The 21,523-nt window shown below is 41.3% G+C and overlaps 1 protein-coding gene across 6 annotated transcripts in view; it reads right to left on the bottom strand.

Annotated features, from left to right (window-relative positions):
* Positions 1–342: 342 nt before the first annotated feature.
* KAT7 (lysine acetyltransferase 7) overlaps positions 343–21,523 on the bottom strand; it is a 47,902-nt gene continuing 26,721 nt past the window's right edge. For all 6 annotated transcript variants that reach the window (XM_088443588.1, XM_088443589.1, XM_088443587.1 and 3 more), the window contains 9 exons: positions 19,242–19,340; positions 18,895–19,005; positions 18,523–18,714; positions 17,824–17,913; positions 17,546–17,686; positions 4,904–4,997; positions 3,690–3,836; positions 2,510–2,616; positions 343–2,079 (listed from right to left, as the gene is read on the bottom strand). In XM_088443588.1, the coding sequence (XP_088299714.1) occupies positions 1,978–2,079; positions 2,510–2,616; positions 3,690–3,836; positions 4,904–4,997; positions 17,546–17,686; positions 17,824–17,913; positions 18,523–18,714; positions 18,895–19,005; positions 19,242–19,340 (1,083 nt within the window). In that variant the 3' untranslated portion in view covers positions 343–1,977. The remainder of the gene's footprint in view (positions 2,080–2,509; positions 2,617–3,689; positions 3,837–4,903; positions 4,998–17,545; positions 17,687–17,823; positions 17,914–18,522; positions 18,715–18,894; positions 19,006–19,241; positions 19,341–21,523) is intronic.

Here is a 21,523-nt window from a genome sequence, read left to right as displayed (position 1 = left end):
GATACAATCGAAAGAGAGTAGAAGATCCATGAAAGAAGTGCAGGTAAGGCTACAGCATCAGATTACTACTAATATCTCACAAGATGACTGACTCACTAGAGCACAGAAAAGGATTACAATAGAATATATCAATTACACATTGAAAAAAAAACAACAATCTGCCAAATGTGTAAGCCAAATGACACAAAAATGTAAAGCACACTGAACAAAAAGTATTTAATGTTGCTGAACGTTTGCATCAGTGGGCCATCCTAAATCCTGGTACTGCACTATGTAAAGAAAAGGCACATTGATCGGATGATGAAGGAAAAAGCTGTACTGTAATAAATAAAAGGCAATAACAAGTATCCTAGGTCATTTATTATATCCTGTTGTAAACTTTATAATACCATTTCAATATGAAATCAAACATTTATCAAATAAATGAAAACCTACAGAACAGGAGTAAATTAAAATTGTCAATTATTTACTAACCATATGTTGGTTGGATGCATGTATTAAAGCACATCTCTATGTAAGAGATGGTCAAAGTTGAGACAACATTTTTCAAATAAAATTCCACAAAGGAACTTGCAGAAGCAGTGCGACGTAGTGGCAATACAATCAAGTTCTGCTTTTGCATTGCTATATTACACAAAGTAATTTTGTCCATTTGTATTTTTATGGAATTTATATAGTCTATGAATAGAGACTGATGTCAATGCAACAGCACAGGGAACATTTAGGGCAAATAGCAAACTTCCCAGTCTTACCTCAAGCACTCCCCAATGAACTGACCCATCTCTACAAATAGACTATTATATTTTGTGAAATGCAAACTTACAAATCCAGTGCAAATTATGCAAAATTCCACTTCAAATTCACACAACTATAATGTATCAAGGAAACTAAACAAACTTTCCCACTTCCTGGTGTTAATCAAAAGGTTTCAGAAGCACTGTCCTATTGGAAGCATATCCCATACTGCTCCTGGCCCTGTGCTAGAGTGTCTGCCAAGATCTTACATAATTTTAAGATATGTGGCAGGAACGAATACTTTGTTTCAGCTAGTTGTAAATCACTGGATTACACTCATATCATGAGAACCTGGCCAATCTGTACTATACTCTTGGGGAGGTGGCCAAGGAAAACTCAGGATACCACAACCCATAAAGACCTGCACACACTCACATAAACACCCAAGTACTGGTGTGGTGAGCGTCATGGAGTCCAGTTTTTGAAACCTTATAAATTGCTCAATATCTCCAAATGGATACCCTGAAAATCCTGTTAATATATTTTTTATATGAACTCCTATTATTTGGTTCAGAGCTATACCAGAAACACAAGAATCCACATTCTATTTGCGCTTATAAAAATTAAATCCCATTTGCCAGCTCACATTTTGTCCTGCTATGGATATATCAAATACATTTTGCCTGTTTTAATCCTTCAATAAATGCTTCAACAATCTGTTGTAAGTAAATTTCCCTTTCACATTATCTGGTTCATTAACATTATTTCTCCCTAATAGTATAAATAGATGGAGACCACCATACACATAAGATGCGTGAATTATTAGCAGCGCTGGCTCTCTTTCCTTTTTATTAAAATACCTTCACTCTTCAAAATGCACCAACTTATACTTCCTGGGCAATAATGGATCAGTACACTCAGATGTTTAAAAAAGTCCTGATCATTCAGACTGGACGGCAGAGGGGGTGCTTGGTGTCAGAAGTAGGGGAGGGGAGGGGGGCGGGGTAGGCGTAAAGTAAAATAAATCATGTGTAACTTTGCGTGTCATCTCACTCTAGCTGTGTAACATGGCTATTTCTTAATCGACAGATGTGGCGCTGTCTGGAAAGACACTGGATTACACATACACTGTACAGGCCATCCAAGGAGTGTATAGTTCAACATACAGCAAGGTTGCAGATGGGAAATATGCAATGTGACTGATGTGAGACTGTAGAAGTTTGGTCTGACAAAATAAAGATTTCATGTTCCTTTAGGGGGTGTCCATTTTAGGCAGGTTGGATCCATTGTCTTATTGCTGTTGCTTCTCTTTGCTTCTTTAGCTGCCCATTCATCAATTAAATCCTACAAATAAAAAAATTAAGTCAATATCAACTAGTACATTTTCAAATTCAAAATGTTACATTATTTTGTGTGTATGGTGGTTTAACACCTATTTAATGTTTTGTACATACTGAAGGATCCATTCACAGAAATATGGGAAGAGTTGTCACAGCATGAAGGAGAGTAACAGATGTGCTTTGCAATTAGAGCTCTAGCAGACATAACTGCATGCTTTTTATTCGTTCGCTACAACCTGTCATGTATCTATTTTGGGAAATGTGACAGGTAATGAAAAATTAAAGTCAGATTAAAATATAAAAAAAAAAAAATTAACTGCATCCTTTAATCAATACTCATATCAACATTTAGATTTTTGGATTTAGCTATGGCGAAAATAAGAGACTGACTTGGCAGCTAAGAACTGGTGAAGTCTTATGTATAAAGCAGTTACCTGTCTCTTTAGCACAAGGTGCTTTCCCTTCCAGTATTTGAGCATCTGTAAGGCCTGCAGGGTGCTTACAATATCCACAGGATTCACTGCTGTTTCCTGGCTAATTTCTGCAATACACAACAGGTTTTCAAACTCTTACTTAAAGCTAAAATGTAAAATATACCAGTTGCTACAAGTGATCACACTAAATAAAAAACAGCCAGCAGCTTTAACAATATATAAAACAAAATTTCAAGGAGAACAAACTGCAGGCATATTTGCTAAATAGCAGCTTTGACCACTGAATTTAAAATGGCAATAGCAATAAATGCTAAACCCGCCTTGTTTTCTATTTACTGATACTGGCTTTTCAAATCCATCTTCTAGGTATGCAGCGCTTTATAGAGAATGTTTAAATTATGCACATAAGCCCTTGCCCCAGATGCCTAATCGCCAAGTGCCCTTACACTTGGCGATTAGGAAAGACAGTACCGATTATTACAACATCGTGATCGTACAGTCGTTCCTGATCCCCTGCAGTGCCGTTCAGTGTAGGCAACCTCCCTCATCCCTGAACATGGCCAATCTGTCATTATTGGAAGATTGACCTGCATGTTAAGGCAATGCTAGATGTCGGAAACTACCAGCGGGAGCGCGCACCGTTGGTCGTTTCCGACATTATATTGCGCGATTAATGAGTGATTGAACAATTACGATGTCGTAATCGTTAAATTGCTCATTAAAATCGCCAAGTGCGTATGCTGCTTAAGTCTACCACGCAAACACATACTAGAGCCAATTGCATTCAAAGTAAGTTATGCTGCCAGTATATGTTTGGACAATGGGAGAAAATCTGAGCACATAGAGGAAACACAACAATCATGGGGAGGACATGCAAACTCCACTTATACCATTATGAAGGAGCACAATGTCACCATGCCATCCATTATAGGAAAGAGGAGACCATTCATAGTACCTCCCCTAACTAGCACTATCTGAGAGAATGTCCAATAACAAAAACATTTACACAAGACAAATAACCGAGGGAAAAAGAAAAATATAGGGTTACAGTCCCTTTAAGAAAGGTTGAAAACAGGTACCCTGTAAAATGTACGCCCTTCCCCAAACTTGAATAACTCAAAGATGAAAAATGCTAATATTGTTACTTTTATAAACAAATAATGCTAAAGCCAGTGCATACCTTTAATTGAAATCTCTTTGCCCTGAAACGTGTGCAGATATCGTAGTAGGACTTCCTTCCAGTAACTGCGGTAGCTTATGAGGCCAAGGTCAGAGAGTGGACGCTCTGGGGAGCCAACTTTCTCCTCAACTTTTGAAAGTAAGTAACCTTGGGGAGGAACAAGGTTTAATGAGGTTAGACAGCTCTACTATAATCAAATTCTTATGTCCAAACCCTGTCCTGGATTCATTTATCAGTGGCATTATCAAATCCTTGCACTGTCACATCAACTACAACAACTTAAGTAACAATCATTGTGTCTCCCCCTCCCCCCAAAAAAATTCTAAGACATTTAATCCATTTGAGTTAGTGTAATTGAATACAGTCTTATCTCCATTTCACTTTCTGCTTTCGAGGAATAGACTGAAATGGTGGAGATGATCAGTTGCCATTTTGCAAATTCACGACTGGAGTCGCACTTATAGCGAGCTCAAGCTCAGGCGGCTGCAGCAGTCATATTTACTATCTTATGCAAATGCTAGTTTGTGCACGGCTTCATGTGAATGATAGCACCGCCCACTATTTTTCCATCCGCAATCATCATTATTAGTATCTGCACTTACACCTTCATAAACAGCCGTCCTTGAAGGACACATAATTGACAGTTTAATCCTAGCCTTTTGGAGAGCTGAGTAATTGCTGACTGGTTGATGTAGGCTAAGAACTAGGACATCAGCGCCTAGTTTTGCTGCAGGGTCTCTGGAAGCTGCCTGCAAGCCTTGAAGGGTGCAAACAGTGCACAGGGCAAACCAAGTGACATATGAAGACCCTACTGAACCTGCACCAATTGTGAAAACTTACAGATCATGTTTTAAGCCTAAAACAAATTAGTTAAATGTATGTTGGTTTAATTTCAGATCAACATCCATCTCAATCTTACAGAGGGGAAACATTTTCTTTAAACTAATTTGAAAAATTTGTAAGTTGTGTGGATGAAGCTGCAATACCACCAGCAGATAAATGACACCTTGTAGGTGAAGGATTGGTTTATAAATATTTAGATAAAAATAAAATGAAAACCTCAAAAGAAAAAGAAGGCATTCAGATTTTATCAGCATTTCAGTCTTTGAAACAGCAATGACATTTGGAAAGAACAAGTGCAGAAAAATTCATTAATGGCAGCTGTAGTAGCAAAATGGTAACACAATGGTCTATGTACAAGACAGAGGACTTACTGAAATCTATCAGCATCTTCCCGTACCCTTGTCTCATGTACTGTGGCATCGTCAGGATACATGACACATTGTAGTTCAGAAAAGAGTTTTTCTCCTGCAAAACAAATGGGAAATTGATTTATATTTTTCTCAATAGCAAATACAAGAGTGTAAGGTTCAATAGGAAGTTTAAAAAAGAAAAGAAAAAGAGATATGGCAAAACTACCCTTTTTAACTCTCTTTCTCTGAAGTCCACAAAGTCCACACAGAGAGACAATGGGGTGTAGGTGGTACTTTGAGGACTGGACACCAACAGCAAAGCTTTTTTCTGTCCCAGGATGCTCCGGTCCTTCCCCCTATACAGCGCCCACAGGCTGAAGGTAACTCAGATTTGTTAACAAGCCCAAGGCAGGATAGGAGAGAAGGAAGACTGGCACACTGAAGAATCATACTCTCACAGAGAAGGAAACAAGTTACCAAGAGAAAAAACCCATAGAAGTCAGGTGCCTCAGGGCAGATGCCCTGTGGACCCTATGGACTTCGAAGAAAGAGTTAACAAGGGTAAGTTTTACCATAGCTGTTTTTTCTTCTTCAAGGTCCATAGGTCTCCACAGGGAGACAATGAGGATGTCCCAAAGCAGTTGTTCAACGACTGGGACGCTCCTGAGCGGAGAGGAGAACCCGGCGTCTAAAGGAAGCATCCTGAGAGGCAAAATGTATCAAAGGCATAGAACCTTAGAAAAGTGTGAACAGAAGTGGCCGCCTTGCATAGTTGTTTGGCAGAAGCACCACGGCAGGCTGCCCACGAGACCCACAGATCATGTAGCCGGCACAGGAAGATCAGCCTGTAAGCCTGTGAAATAGTCATGCAAAGCTATCTGGCCAGAGCCTGTTTGTTAGCTGGCCATCCCTTCTTGTGGAATCCATATAGGACAAAGAGGGAATCAGTTTTTCTGATGGAACCAGTACGGTCCACGTAGATCTTCAGAGCACAGACCACATGCAAGGAAGCCTCACCTGCCAAGAGGTCCGATGATTGAAAGGCCGGAATTACAATTTCCTCATTAAGGTGGAAACGAGAGACCACCTTAGGAAGGAAGCCAGGGCACGCAAGTCGAACAGCCCTGTCCTGATGAAAGATCAGCAATGTGGAGCGACAAGAGAGTGCCCCTATATCAGATACCCTATGGGCAGATGCTATAGCCAGGGGAAAAAAAAAAAAAAGTCTTTGCAGTGAGCCATTTGACGTCTACCGAATCCAGGGGTTCAAATGGAGGTTCCTGAAGTGCGTGGAGAACCAGTGACAAATCCCAAGGAGCCACAGGAGGAACAAAGTGAGGTTGTATTTGGAGAACACCTTGCAGGAAGGTGTAAACATCCGGCAGAGAAGCAATTCTGCGCTGGCATCAGATGTACAGAGCAGAGACTTGCACTTTCAGAGAGGCCAGGCAGAGTCAGAGATCCAATCCAGCATGAAAAAAATCAAGGATTCTAAAAACCCTAAAAACCTGAGGGTCATAGTCTCTGGGAGCACACCACCGGAAATATGTATACCACACCCGGTGACAAATCCGGGCAGAGGCCGGTTTACGCGCTCTGAGCATGGTCTGGACCACAGAGCTAGAAAACCTTTTAGACCTCAGGAGGGATGTCTCAAGAGCCAAGCAGTCAAAGACAGACAGGCCAGGTCAGGATGTAGACAGGGACCCTGAGACAACAGGTCTGGTCATTGAGGAAGTTGGAGAGAAGAGTCTATGCAGAGACTTTGAAGATCGGAGTACCAATGGCGTCTAGGCTAAGCCGGAGCTACCAACAGGACTCTGCCCCCTTCTTGCTTGAACTTCCGAAGTACCAGAGGAAGAAGGGAGACTGGAGGGAAGAGGTACGCCAAATGGAAGGTCCACTTCACTGACAATGCATCCACGAAGGCGGTGTCGGGGGTCCTTATCCTGGCCCCGTACACTGGAAGCTTGTGGTTGTGTCGTGAGGCCATGAGTTGCATGTCCGGTACACCCCATTTGTCCACTAGGAGCTGAAAGACTTCCCCCCTGCAAGCACGTCGTGACTGCTGAAAAAATCCACTTCCATTGAGAATCCCCGGGATGAACACTGCGGAGATGGCTGGGAGATGGTGTTCGGCCCATGTGTGAATGCGGGACACTTCGGTCATTGCTGACAGATAGAGTGCCTCCCTGGTGATTGAGGTAGGCCACTGCCGTGGTGTCGTCAGACTGTACTTGTACTGGCCTGCCCTGAAGAATATCCTGAGCCAGAGTGAGGGCTCGGTAGATGGCTCGGAGTTCCAGGACATTGATTGGTAAGATCGCCTTGGCTGGAGTCCAGAGTCCTTGGAAGGAGTGCTGGCCGGTCACTGCGCGCCACCCGCGGCGGCTTGAGTCTGTGGTGAGGAGTGCCCAGTCCGGGACCCACCAGGATAGGGACAGGTGAACCTCCGGTGCAAGGCCCATCGTCTGGATCTGAGCAGATGGGGCAGCCCATTTCACCTGGAGAGGATCGGGTGTTGTAGGGGCCTGGAGTGTAACTGAGCAAACTCCACCATATCAAAGGTGGACACCATGGATCCCAAGGTCTGCATAACAGAGTGAATTGACACTCTGCGCCTGTGGAGTAACCTGCGCACACGGTGCTGTAGTGCAGAGATTTTGTCTGCTGTCAGGAAGATTCTCTGAGCATGAGAGTCCAGGAAGGTTCCCAGATGCACCATTCTTTGAAAAGGGGTCAGGGAGACTTTTTCCAGTTGATCAGCCAACCGGACGTTTGTAGAAAGGCAATGGTTAACTGTAGGTGGTGGTGAAGATTCTCTGGAGAGCTTGCTAAGAGCAAGAGATCATCCAAGTATGGGAGTAGTCTGATCCCCTGACTACGAAGATAGGCCAACATAACTGTCATGATATTGGTAAAGACCCGTGATGCTGTAGAAATGCCCAAAAGGCAGATTCCTGATGGGAGGTGCTACCTGATGACTCATCACGTAGCACCTCCCATTATATAAATTCAGGTTGTGCAGTCCAGGAATCTTTCCCATATACTCCATTTAATGTGCTTTATTGCACATTTGAGGGAAAGACTACGCCCTCAGTCTGGATTAGCACCCTTCCTTATTGGTTTAAAAGCATGGAGTCTGCTAATGTATATGCACACTGGTATTAGGCACAATTCTAGGTAAGTCCTACAAGTTATATACTGTAGTGCAAATTTGGTTAATTTTTGGGGCGTGGGTCCCCCTGGATTGCTTTGGTTGATCTGTTCCAGGGCACCGCATTATAACACATTTTTCTTTTATAACACATTTTAACCCTTCACTGTGTTTTTAATATACATGTACTTCACTTATTTATTTTCATTCTTTATATGCAGCTGTGAGTTGTAGGACAGCTGTTCCTGAGAAGCATCAGAGAGAAATGTGTCTTCTAGGGCCTCTGTCCAACTCTCAATGGCTTTTGCCACCTAGGTCGTAGCCATGGCAGAACGAGTAAAAGCTCCAGAAAGAGAGTATATAGACTTCAGGCTAGCTTCAATCCCTCTATCCGTAGTCTCCTTTAAGGAGGTTGCTGTATGTATAGGTAAGGTAGAGTTGTTAACCAGGCATGTCACGTGGGAATCTACTGCAGAGGGAACTTCCCATTTAATGCAAGCAGTAGCTGTAAGGGTAAAAAGAAATCAAGCGTTTAGACAGCTGAAACTTTTTATTTGGCATATTTCCATGCTTCACTCATTAGATCAGATAGCTGATCAGAGTGAGGAAACTCCGGCAAAGCTACCTTCTGGCGTTTAAACAGTGGCTCTTTTCCCTTGGGAGTGGGTACTATATCTTCTATTTGAAGAATTGATTTTACGGCTCTCACTAGTTAATGTATATTCAATTTAGAAGGGGAGTGAGAGAGGTTCTGCGTCTTCTGCCTCCCCAGACGATAACTCAGAATCTGATAGCTGGGTGGACTACAAAGATAACACAGCACACTTAGTAGTTTTACTAGGTAAGGGTCTCTCCTTTTGCAACATTTGTTGAAAGGCTGTAGAGGTAGCTGCCAAACTCTGCGCTGAGGTAGAAAGTAAGTCTACACAAAGAAGAAATACAAGTGCACAACTCCAAATTAACTGATTATATATATAATAATATAATATAATCAGTTAATTTGGAGTTGTGCACTTGTATTTCTTCTTTGTGTATATATCAATGGTCTCCACAGATAGCACCTCCAATTATATATATATATATGTCTAGAGTGTGCAGTCTGAGATCCTTTTTTCTTTGTAAACTAATTAGTGCATTGATTTGCACACCTGGGAAGCCTGAGCCACTTCCCACTCAGACTAGCACCTTTACTACATTGGTTATAGCATGGAGTTTGGCAATGTAATATGCACACCAGTCAGGGCACAACATAGGTAAGTCCTGCTAATATTTAGACTGTGTAGTGCAGCTTTGGTTCATTTTTGGGGTGTGGGTCCCCCTGGATTGCTTTGCTGATCTGCTTCAGGGCACCGCAGTATAACACATTTTCCTTTAACACATTTTAATACTTCACTGTCTATTTCTTTTATATATATGTATTTCATTTTTTTATTTTTATTCTTTATATGCGGCCAGCGGCTGCTCCTATTTCTTTTACACTTCACTTTTCTTATTAGAGCGGTGCTTTGGGGTGGTTTGGCTGGGCTAGTTTGGGGGTGTCCTGCGCTCTGGATTTGAACCCTAGTATGTTAGGGACCTGCCCGACAAGAGGTTACCCGGATATGGTGGGCAGGCCCATAATCTTGGCCAAGATCATGCCAAAAACCTCTATTGTATTTACTGTAAAATGTATTTATATATAATCAGTTAATTTGGAGTTGTGCACTTGTATTTCTTCTTTGTGTATATATCAATGGTCTCCACAGGTAGCACCTCCAAATATATATATATATATATCTATATCTATAACTATATCTAGAGTGTGCAGTCTGAGATCCTTTTTTCTTTGTAGAAAGTAAGTCTACCCATGCAGGAGGCACTGGATTTGCAGGGAGTACCTGTTGTGGCCATCCCATAGAGGGAGCTTCCACAGGGACTGCTAGGTGCTCCTGCGGAGAGGCTGCAGGGGTAGATGGGCCAGGTGCCGTATATCAAGCTGCACATAGACCAATCTTGAATGAGATCCTCTGTAGCTAAAGTTGATGAACAGGACTTACAAGAAACCAGAGTGGGAGCAGTAGCCTCCTTGTTACTCTTGCCTTTGCTATACATCGCACACAATGCACAGTGCAGTGCGCAACACAGATATACAGTCTGTGACAGCCCTCACAAATACAGGTAGATGTGAGGTACAGTGAACCCCCTATACCTCAGTATTTCAGGGTTATAGTGAAAGAAAGGGAAAGGTATAAGCAGACAGTTGAGAAAAAATGAACAGACAGCAGCGCTAGCATAAGTCACATACAATGCAGAGCATACAATATAACTGCAGTGGGCACTAAATTCAACTACACAGACTGCAGTGGCTGGTATGAAATAGCGCTATGTAACCTGGCTCCTAGGAGAGGTATACAGGGAGACTGGACCCAGCGTTCCCAGAGACCTGTGGCTGTTGCAGAAAATGGCTGCCGTGAGTCTCTGAGGGGATGGAGGGTGAGGGAGGAGCAGCTCAGCAGCAGCAAGACCGCAGTGAAATGACGCCCTGAGCTGGGGGAGGGGCCGCAGGGAAAGGACAGTCTCCCCTACGCTGACATCAACCACCAGGTCCCTGGCCTCAGCTGTCCCCTGCGCCAGTATAAGTTATGCTGTGGTGGTCTAGTGGAGTCCCGGACGAACCGGTGTCTACATCAGCGCCTCCGGTCTGTCTCCTGAGACCGGAGGTAAGACCGCCTTACCTGTCCCCTTGAGTCCCAGCTATGGTCTGGGATCCAAAGCTAGGTCCCCTCAGAGCCCCGCCAAGAGTATCTAGCTGATGGCTGGAGTCGCAGCGCCGCGGAGGAGTGATGGAGCAGCAGTGCAGACGCCCAGAGGACTGTCTAGCACTGCTTGCACAGTTATAGTAAAATAAAAATAAGTCATAAAATAATGCTTAGTCTGCTTAAAAGCAGCCCCACTGTATAACTGTGATCCAGCTCTTCCCGGACACCAACGAAACTGAGTTGCCTTCAGGCTGTGGGCGGGGTATAGGGGGGGACCAAAGCATCCTGGGACAAAAATAAGCTTTGCTGTCGGTGTCCGGTCCTCCAATTACCACCTACACCCCACTGTCTTCCTGTGGAGCTCTATGGACCCTGAAGAAGAAATATGGCTTATTTCCACTCCGTATGTCATGTAGAGAAAGAAGGCAAAATGTAAAGTGTACTTTTTCCCACCTGTGCAGTGGAATAACCATTTTGTTAGCAGAACTGAAATTACCATTTGTAACATGGAACAAGCAAGACATCTTGATGCAGATTTGGAATAAATCAGGTATTTGTAGCACAAAACTCCATGCATGGATAAAATGTGTATATTCACAATATGCAGAGTTGTACACATTCTGCCAATACCTCTACACCTAGTTTTCTATTAATCATTAGTCAGCATTTACAGCTACCTTACACTTGGTGCAAAAGATCTACCTGGTAACAGGCAAATTTACATTGACGTCCATGGTTGCATAATCTGCATATGCATGACCACCACATTCATTGAACCTCGCCTACCTAAGTATGCTCTGTTACTAAACACAGTCTGCATGTTCGGTTAGAAGTTTAAACGCGATCGAAATGTATGCGACTCTGCTTCCCTTGTAGGTGCATTTAGCCACCGAGATTCGCAGTGCGTAGTAACAGATACGCTTTGCAAACAGTTTAACTCCTCATTAGCCCTTACAGAGTGCAGATAAAAAGAGAATTGTATAAAATATGGAGGATTACTAAAGATTTTATCTAATAGGCACTGTCAGGAGTTGCATAGCAGCTATATAAAAAAATATATAAACAAGTTAAAAAAAAAAGAAAAGGGTTATACAGTGCTAGGGAAATCTAAACAATAAAATAATTAGCATATGGCTTGATAAAGATGCATTAAAAATGTATCGTATTTCTCCTTGCTCCCCACCCTGTTTTTCCCCCCCTTTGTGTGTTCCTGGTATCTCTGTCTTTCCCTATGTCAATGTGCTTATGATTTTAGTTTGTATTTTGTAATCTATCTGGTATATGTAAGTTTGATGTTGTACCTGTTTTTCTTGTGTGTGCTATGTTATTTTATTGAATTACATTGTTACACAAACATTTTTTTATAGTATTTTATTGCAATTGTATACTGGAAAAATTCTATTTGAAAATAAAACAAAGAATTAAAAAAAAATATATAAAATATGAAAATATATATGATAACAAAATTACAAACATAATACAAATAGATCATATAAAACACAGGTCAAGTGTACTCAGGCACAATTTGATTCTATAGTAGGCCACTGGTATGTCCAAATAAGTGGATACCAATAATAACAGATAATGGACCAGCCGCAATGGTAACTTCAGAAGTTAAGAAGAAGAAGTTAGGTGCATCTGGGTAATTTCCAATTAGCAGATATTACCAGCTTGTTCTGATAGAAGTCCGTCCAGTCTTTAGCAATAAAGCTCACAGTTGGCGGTGGCTGGAGGTTGTAAATGTCCCAAAATTCCTGCTTTCAATCCAGTTCTGGATATGGAAGCACAAGTGGCCCAAAAGTATCCAGTGGATAAAATGCTCAATGCATTTCTTCGTGGAATTAGGCCCATAAATTCTTTAGAAGCTAATTTTGTCATCATTGACATTTTCATATTAAATACTATACATTTTTAATGCATCTTTATCAATCCATAAGCTATTTTAGTGTTCTTTAGATTTCCCTAGCGTTGTACAACCCTCCACTATTTATCAAAAGGGAATTGTAGCCCATCATGTAACAGACATGACTACACTAATATGGAAACAATCATGCAAGTTTACACAAAAACAAACATTTTCATACCTGCACATACTTCTGCAAGCATACATACAAATACATGTACAAACAAAAACACAGTATATACACAGTGGAAAACACAGCTGGACAAGGATAAAAGAAATTGACCATATTCATTTTCAAGAAACTAGTGTATCATGCATACTGGTGAAGACTTTTGTACATTAGTGAGGATTAGTGATGTTGCAGGTACAAAGTGAACCGGCAATGGGTAATCTCCAATATTAATGGGGTCTGTCATAAGGATTCATCAGCCATGAAGAATTATTCAGCTAAAACCCTCATACAACCAAGACTGGACTATTGTAAACTCCTCTTATCTGGCCTCCCTGTCTCCCACCTCTCTTCACTCAAACTTGTCCTCAATGCTGCTGCCAGACACATCTTTCTCTCCTGTGTTTCCCAACTCTCTCGTACAAGTCCTTCACTGACTCTCCTTCCCCTTCAGAACCCAAATCAAACTCCTCACACTCATTAGCCCCACCTAATCCTCTTCTGTGTATATCTGTGACCTCATCTCCCTTCACACTCCCACCCACCCACTTCGCTCCATAAATGAACACCGCCTCTCCTCCCAACCGATTACTTCCTCCCACCTCCAAGGTTATGCCCGTGCTACTCCCTACCACTAGAACTCCCTCCCTCTCCTGACCTTCAAAATTTAAAACGGGCTTTTAAAATCAAAGCTTTCCAGCTCTCTTCCTAAACCACTGCTCCATGCTCACTGTCTCTCCCCTTTAGATTATAGGCTTTCACGAGCAGGGCCTCCTTTCCTTGCTTTTACAGTCAACCGGACCAAAGTTTGGGTTGGCTGGCCGCTGTTTAATTGGATACTACTGCTGCAAAAATGTTTATTAACCTTGTCCATATTCCGCAATGTTTTCTAATGAAAGTCACTTTTTCTTGTTTTGTTCATACTGTTTATGTTTACTTACTCTGTAAGGCTCTGTGGACCCCTTGTGGACCCATATAAAGGATAATACTGGTTATAATTCTATTCACATTACAAGAGTCCCTTCACCATATCAACACTAAAATCATTATTATTCCATTGTATTACCAATCATAAATAAGGTTTTTATACTCATATTAAATCTTGTTCTCTGAATCCATTGGAAAACACTCTACATTGTGGATATAGAAGTTCAGCAAGGAGTATGGTACTCAAATTAAATTAAGAACCACAGGACAGATCAGAGAAAATATTTCATTTTGTAAAGTCTAACAGGAGAAATAGGCACATTAAAAGGTGGGTACAGTGTCCATCAACATGTTCATAGAAAATGAATTAATGGAAGTATAAAGATCCCATATTCTGTTTCTTCCAATAGAGGACACTAACTTGGAAGCCTTTTAAAGCTGTCCATAAGGGTGGCGATCCTCATAAGAACATCTACCATTCAAAACTGTCATCCTTGGATACAAAATCATTGGCATTGTAAACCTTAGTTGGAGTATGCACTGATGAACAATAGGTGCCTGACAACTGTTCAGTCGAGGCTCTGTGAAGTGCCACCTAGGAGGCTTTCACCCATCTGGCAGAATGCAAATTCACACTGGCACGTACATGCCTGCAATGTAAGCCTGATGAGTCTAGAAATCATTTGCGTCAAAGCCAACCTCTCTCGTGGACATCAATGAGGACCAAAAGAGCATGAGTTTTCTGAAATTCAAGGGTTCTGTTGGCATAGATCTTCAGAACCCGAACGAAACCCAACGCAAGAAAATTTCACAAATCCTCTAAATACTCTCAAGTCTATGGGCCGTATTCAATTGCAGGCGAAAAGCTGTTCTCCGCAAAAAGTTTTCGCAGATGAAGTCATTTCGCCTTTCGGAAACCTTCCGCTGTATTCAATTGCAAAGACTTTTCGCCGGTGCGAAAAGTCTGCGCCTTGTAACCAGCGGAAAAGATTTGCCTCTGAATGGAGGCGAAAAAAGTGCAGAATTGGGGGTTTGGGGTGCAAAGTTGCAGGAAACACCCCTGCTGCCTTGGGACAGTCCCCAAAAGGTAAACTGCGTCAAAAAAAGAATAATACTATTGATCCCCTCAAAAAGTACTTTCGTTTTTGGGGCGAAAAAGTTCAAAGTTACGGGACAAACTTAAAAACTAGCTAAATAGACTCCAGGGGGTCCCCCAAATATGCCCAGGTGTTTTTTTATTGCAGTTTGCTGAAAGTGCGTTTTTTAAAACCTCACTTTAGCGATTTTTAACCATGCATGCACCCATTTTCATGTACCCCAAATTTGCTGAAACTACTTTTTTGGACAAATAAAACCTGCTAAATGCTATTCTTCACCACTTGTGTAATACGCTAAATAGCAGCAATTGAGAGCATTTAAGCACCCAAAATACCTTCAGCAGGGCTTTTCGGGGGTATCCATAGTGATCCCCCATGTCAGTGCATCTTTTGGGGGGTGTCAGGTTATTTCCCCAAATCTGACAGCACATTTTGCCTTTTTGAGATTCGCCGGGACACGTTTCGTGTCCTTTGGAACTGAATAGGGCAAAAATCGGCCGCGTGCAGGGAAAGCGTTTGACAAAAACACGAAATTTATATAAATATTTGAAGTGTATAGGCACTGCTGTTGCTCACTTATCAACTTCATTTGTTTATGTTTTTAATGTGGTAATTAGCCGTTACCAGCTCACTGTTGTTAGAGCACACATATCAAAATAAGAAAGTGCAACACACTGGTCTCTAAAGCTTAAAAGAAAAATAGGGGACTTGTTAAAACTAGTCGCTGAGATCATTCACAATACACAGAAGAAAAGTATTATTTGTGTTTCCTGTAAGAAAATTCAACGCCAACAAAACCAAGGGTTCGAAAGGAGGTTGTTGTAAAGCGGTCAAGACTAAGGGGGAGATTTAGCAAAGCTTGGAAAGAGAAAATACCAACCAATCAGCTTTTGTCACTTTACAGGCTATGTTTGAAAAACGACAGGAGCTGATTGCTTGGTACTTTATCTCGCTCTAAACTGTGATAAATCTCCCCCAGGTTCAAATCCCTTTGTTATAAACATAATGGCTTCAACAGCTTCATCATTAATGCCAGTCCCGATTGATAAAATGGTCCCTGACTCAACAGGTCCTACGGATATTTTGCCAATGTCCATGTACCATGACCTTCTTAGCCAACCTCTTGCTACCAAAAAGTCCACTACCTGCTCCACTGAAGCTGTCCTCACGAAAGTCCAAGTGCCACTACTCTACGCTCATTGTCCTCAACCTCTCTGCTGCTTTTGACACAGTGGACTACCCTCACCTCATGCAAATCCTTCACTCCCTTGCTGTACATGATAATGCCCTCTCCTGGCTATCTCTCTGATCATTCTTTCTGTCTCCTCTTTCCCCACACACCCACTAATGGTAGGTGTCCCCAAATGTTCGGTTCTTGGACCTCTCCTATTCTCTCTCTATACGTCCTCTAGGAGAGCTCATCAGCTCTTTAGTCCTCCAATATCATCTCTAAGCTGATGATACTCAAATCTACTTTTCCTCCCCTGACCTCTCCCCCTCTCTTCACTCGTATCTCCGCTATCTCTTCATGTCTGTCTAAGACCGAGCTGATCATCTTCTCACCACCCCGCATAACCTCACTGCCCACAAATTCACCATTATCGAATTCATCAGCTAGTGACAGCACAACGGTTTCCTCTAGCGCCCAAGTGCACAGTATAGGAGTTATACTTTACTCCTCCCTCTTTTTTTCAAACCACACATTCAGTACCTTTCGCAGTTCTGCTGTTTCCATCTCAAAAATATTTCCACGATCAGACCCTTTCTCACCAGATTGGACTACTGTAAACTCCTTCTATATGGCCTCACTAACTCCCACCACTCTCCACTTCAATCTGTCATCAATGGTGCTACATGGCTCATCTTCCTCTCAAAATGTTCTACATCTGCCTCCCCTCTCCTACAAGCCCTACACTGGGTCCCCCTCAAACCCCAATTCAAGCGTCTTACACTCACTTACAAAGCCTGCATTTGGCAAATTATTTCAGTATTCTGTATGATGAAATGACAGACATCTCAGTTTTGAAGCAGAATATATACATTAAATATACTTGTCAAGGTAAAAATAAATTCCCCAGTTATAATAGCCCACAGGTTAACTTAAAATGGCTAGTGACATTAGGTGGCTGTCTGTTGACTTTGCTTTAGTCTTTAAGAGAATATTGGTGAGTGAGTATCAAAGAGTGGCCACTGAACGAAACGACATCACAGCAGAAGGTTTATGCATGTGTGTATGAGAACTGAATTAAACCACAGACTTGCTAATCATTTTACAAATCTACATCTTGCTGGTGAATGGTCAGATCTTCAAATAAATTGTTCTGATGGTAATACTGCTGCTTTTAAGACAAATATCTAAACAGGTAAAATACCACCCACATACACACATCCCAACACACTTTTCAAGCACTGCCCCGCTCCACCACCACCAGATTGCTAATGAGACTGTGGCATCCAGGCACTGCGAGCGAGCAGAAGGCGATCTGCACATGCGCAGTACAGATCCTGAGCATGTGCAAATCTTTAAACATCGAAGTTGTACGCAAACCATAGAACAGCTACAAAACTGCTATTAAAATATATTTTCCTGCATGTCACTCGTGGCTGTTCCGCCTGCAATCTCTCATTTAACAGTCAAGGATTGATAAGATATACAAAATATAAATTCATACCTTTGAGAAGTAACCTATAAGATGGCAGCCAGTATTGTCTGCCTCAGTCATGACGTAAAACAGAAAAGGTTCAACATCATAGTAAAGTGTTTTGTGGTCCAGGAAAAGCTTTGCGAGAAGGCAAAGGTTTTGGCAGTAAATCTGAAAGCAGAAACATTACAAGCAACAGCTTTAATCAATCAGCATTAATTAGCTTTTCTGTACAACAGTGTTTTATTGACAGGCAATGTTTAATGGGACTTTTGTACCAGATAAAACATTAAAGCTTTAATGCCAACCTTGTTCTTTTTCCCATCTACTTCAAAAACAGAGATGGATGCCTTGCGGTAGATCTCGTCTCCTGGAGGGTGTTTCCAAACGCACTTTGCCTGAATAAAAAAAAACAAAGGATAGATAAAGAGATTGTGGGCTTAATGGAGAAAATCTCTTATGTTACAGCCCTTCAGCTATTTGTACTTTATAGTAATAACCTCATAACACTTAGGGGGTAATTCAATTAGCTGTGATAATGAGTTTTCGTGCGTAAAAGTACTTATCGTGCGAAAAATCTTTATTTGCGATATTCAATTAGCCGTCCAGTTAAAGTGCGAAAATTCTCCATAGGGTTTAACGCAAATTTCTTTTCACCACATCTTGAGCAGTAGATAAGTTAGTGAAAATCCCTATTTTATAGGTAAAAATGTCGGGACTTGGTTCAGAACCACTGAATGAAAAATTAGGCAAAATATTTTTTTAATTAGCTTAATTTGGCCAATAATGATAGGTCATTTTATTGGGTGATAAAAGTTCAAAGTGGAGGAAAATGGTTTAGACAGAATTTCTGCCCATTTCCTGCAAGGCTGGTTTAGCAGGAAGCCCTTCAATAGCCTATACTGATATATATGATGCTAGCAAATACTACTTTCCAATATACTAGTACTCTAACAAGCTCTAGCTCAATGTGGCAAAAATAATAAATGAATCCATGACTTGCTCACCATATGCCTGCGCAAGATAGTTTGACTCTTCATGTACTTGAGGCAGAATTCACACATGTACAGCCGCCCTAAACGGGCATACTCCTCAGGGTATGGAGAGTGATACCATGTGTCCAGCTCATATCGTCCAAACACTATCGTCTTAATCATGTTGCTTCCTTCTGTGATCTGGCCTTGCAATCGCAGCTTCTCCTACACACACACACACACAACAGGAAAGACTCGATTAGGATGAGCTAGCTATACAAAAATACTAATGGTTTGAAGCATATATAGTTGTGTAACCTGTATACAGTCTGAAAAATTTACTTTAAAATGATCTCTATGGTCAATATGCCAGCACTGATATAAATGCACTGTCACATGTCTTACCAAGTCCTCTGAGGCTCTGGCCTGGGCCTTTCGGAAAAGCTCCAAGTCGTACTCACTAGTCAGGTTCTCTAAGAGCGGCTCTCTTGTATTACCATAGGTCTGCCTGTGTTCCTACAAACAGAGACTTTTACATTTATTCAATGCACCAAGGTAGTGACAGAAATATGTATTTAAGCCAGATTCAACAAAATAAGATACAAAAAGTAAAAATTTTTTTTACAGGACTACCTTCTGCAATGTAGGAGGGTTGCAGCCTGACTGAAGACTGTAGAATACATTAAATGCACACTTTTTTAAAGAAATGTACCACAATACCTTTCAAGACATAGTCTTGCTTTATATCGTACCATATACTTCTCTTTCTGTTCTTTGGTTAAGCCAGAGTTCCGTTTCTTTCTCAGTTCAGTGACTTTCTCTTTGTACCGCAACTGACGCTCTGTTGGAGCCTGGAAGATACAACGTACCAATTTGACTTCTGTCACTAGCACTACTCTATTTATTCCCAGAATCCACTTATTCTTAACACAGCTGAATAGGATTAATTCTCATTTAAAGGCAAGGGCGGGGGGGATCAGAATAATGAATTTTAAGAAAAGCTCTATCCTTTTATCTTCAAGTTAGACAATAAGTAAAGAAGGTTCGAATTATCCTTCTGCATGGTGTAGCCTCCTAGGCATGTTGCACGCTCTCCAAACAGTCGCAAAGAAGACACCAGCAAACAAACCAACCAAAGGCTGAAACCAGACACCGGATAATAATAAAAAAAAAAAAACACGCACATTCCAAAGTCCACAAAATTATCTGGGTGAAAACAATAGGAGTAATGCGACAAAATTAAAACTCCACAACAAATACGGTACAATAAGAAACTAAAATCTACAACACCTGGTGCCTGACAACAAAACATGGATTTTGTTTACGTTGGTCAGCGTTAAGAGGACTATTTGACATGAAAAATAAAGTCTTACTGGGGAAGAAAATTTAATGCTGAGCACTTGGAATGCCAACACCTATACACAATTATTTAGCTATAATACCTCCCAACATCAGGGTCAACACCCTAAAGGGGCCTATCCATTAGCAGATCTTTCTGAAAGACAAAAGGATTTATCTTTTGAAAATTCCTGGGGCTGCTGTGGCAGATATTTGTCATGTACATGACAGATTTTTGCTAGCGACGAACAATATTGCATGACATCATTCTGGGAGTGGATTTTATTTATGCTTCTATTGGTTTTCATTAAAAAATCGTTAGTCGTTTACCGCGACAGATATTTCTAATATCTGTCAGCGATAAACGATAATTGACCAACATGTTGGAGAGACAAAAGACCCAATTTGTCGGCCGCGGGAGTGCGCATTTTTATCGTTCAGAACTATCCATTAGCAGATAAATTGAACGACTGAACGATAAATTGTTCACATTTATCTGCTAATGGATAGGCCCCATAACTGGACAACAGGCAAGGGAGGTAGGAAGCTTCATGATAAAAAAAAAAAACTTGTCCGTTCTGTAGTAGAAGCCTTCAACCTTAAATTGCCAGGCACATAAAGGAAAGCCTCAAACAGTTTCTGCAATTTGACACACCATTCCACTGGCTTTGAGGGTAGCAGGCCATTGGATAAAGAAAACGGCTGAGACAAAAATGCCTAGTGACCAAACACTATCTTTTGATTCAGAATTTGTCAAAACATAGGCAAGCTCTGAGTCAGCAGGAATATGTTGTGCTTTTGTGCCGCTTCTTAAAAGTCCTATAAGAGTTGATGCTTTACCCTCCCACACGATTTATGAACGCATTCATTTTGCCATCAACAACCACCAGATACATTAAGAGCTGATAGTGTTCAAATCTAGAATAGCTGTAAGTCAGTCTTGTTACCTACCTTTGAAACACAGTCTACCCACGACAAGAGGACCACTAAATTAGTGAAGCTGATTATTTACCCACTACGCAATCTAACACCATGTTGAAGAAGTCAGAATTTGGAAAGGCCTTTAAAGGCATTCCAGGGGCTGCATAATCGTTGTGTGCCCATGTCGGATTGGAGCAGAAGCCAAAACAGCATCATAGCTAGAAACAGGTGGGGCAGAATGGAGTTGAGTACACGCAGTATAAAGTGGTTAGTCCTGGCCAGAGGCAACAGCTGATGACTTAGAGAAAAATATATGAACAGTAAGAAAAAAAAAAAAAGTATGGTGTCATAAACAACTCTGTGCCAAAGTACCCTGCTCCTGTGGTCACGTAAATGTATTTATTTTTTTTACACATTTGAAAGTTCTTCCCCTGTATATCACCTAAACTGCTAAATCCACATTCTACAAGAAATTAAAACGCAGGTGGCAGCTGCAAATTTGTTTATAAATTAAACAGCATATTTTACCTACACTATAAAATCAATCCCATAACATCCAACCTTCAGTAGGGCATATACCTCACTTTTCTCATGTGCTCTAATGCAACAACATGATACAGTCCAATTTAGTCATATCTTATTCACCAAGACAGACATACTGATGAAATCCAGATAGAAAGCACACAATGTGCAATGATCTTTTAACTCCTGAACCATCTAGTCTTCTCAAGGAGGGACATATCAGGAACAAATGCAGTTTAATGATTGCTACACA

The sequence above is a fragment of the Taudactylus pleione genome, unplaced genomic scaffold (assembly GCF_031769625.1).
Source record: "Taudactylus pleione unplaced genomic scaffold, aTauple2 ptg000331l, whole genome shotgun sequence".
NCBI lineage: Eukaryota > Metazoa > Chordata > Amphibia > Anura > Myobatrachidae > Taudactylus > Taudactylus pleione.
This window is presented reverse-complemented; position numbering and strand designations above follow the sequence as displayed.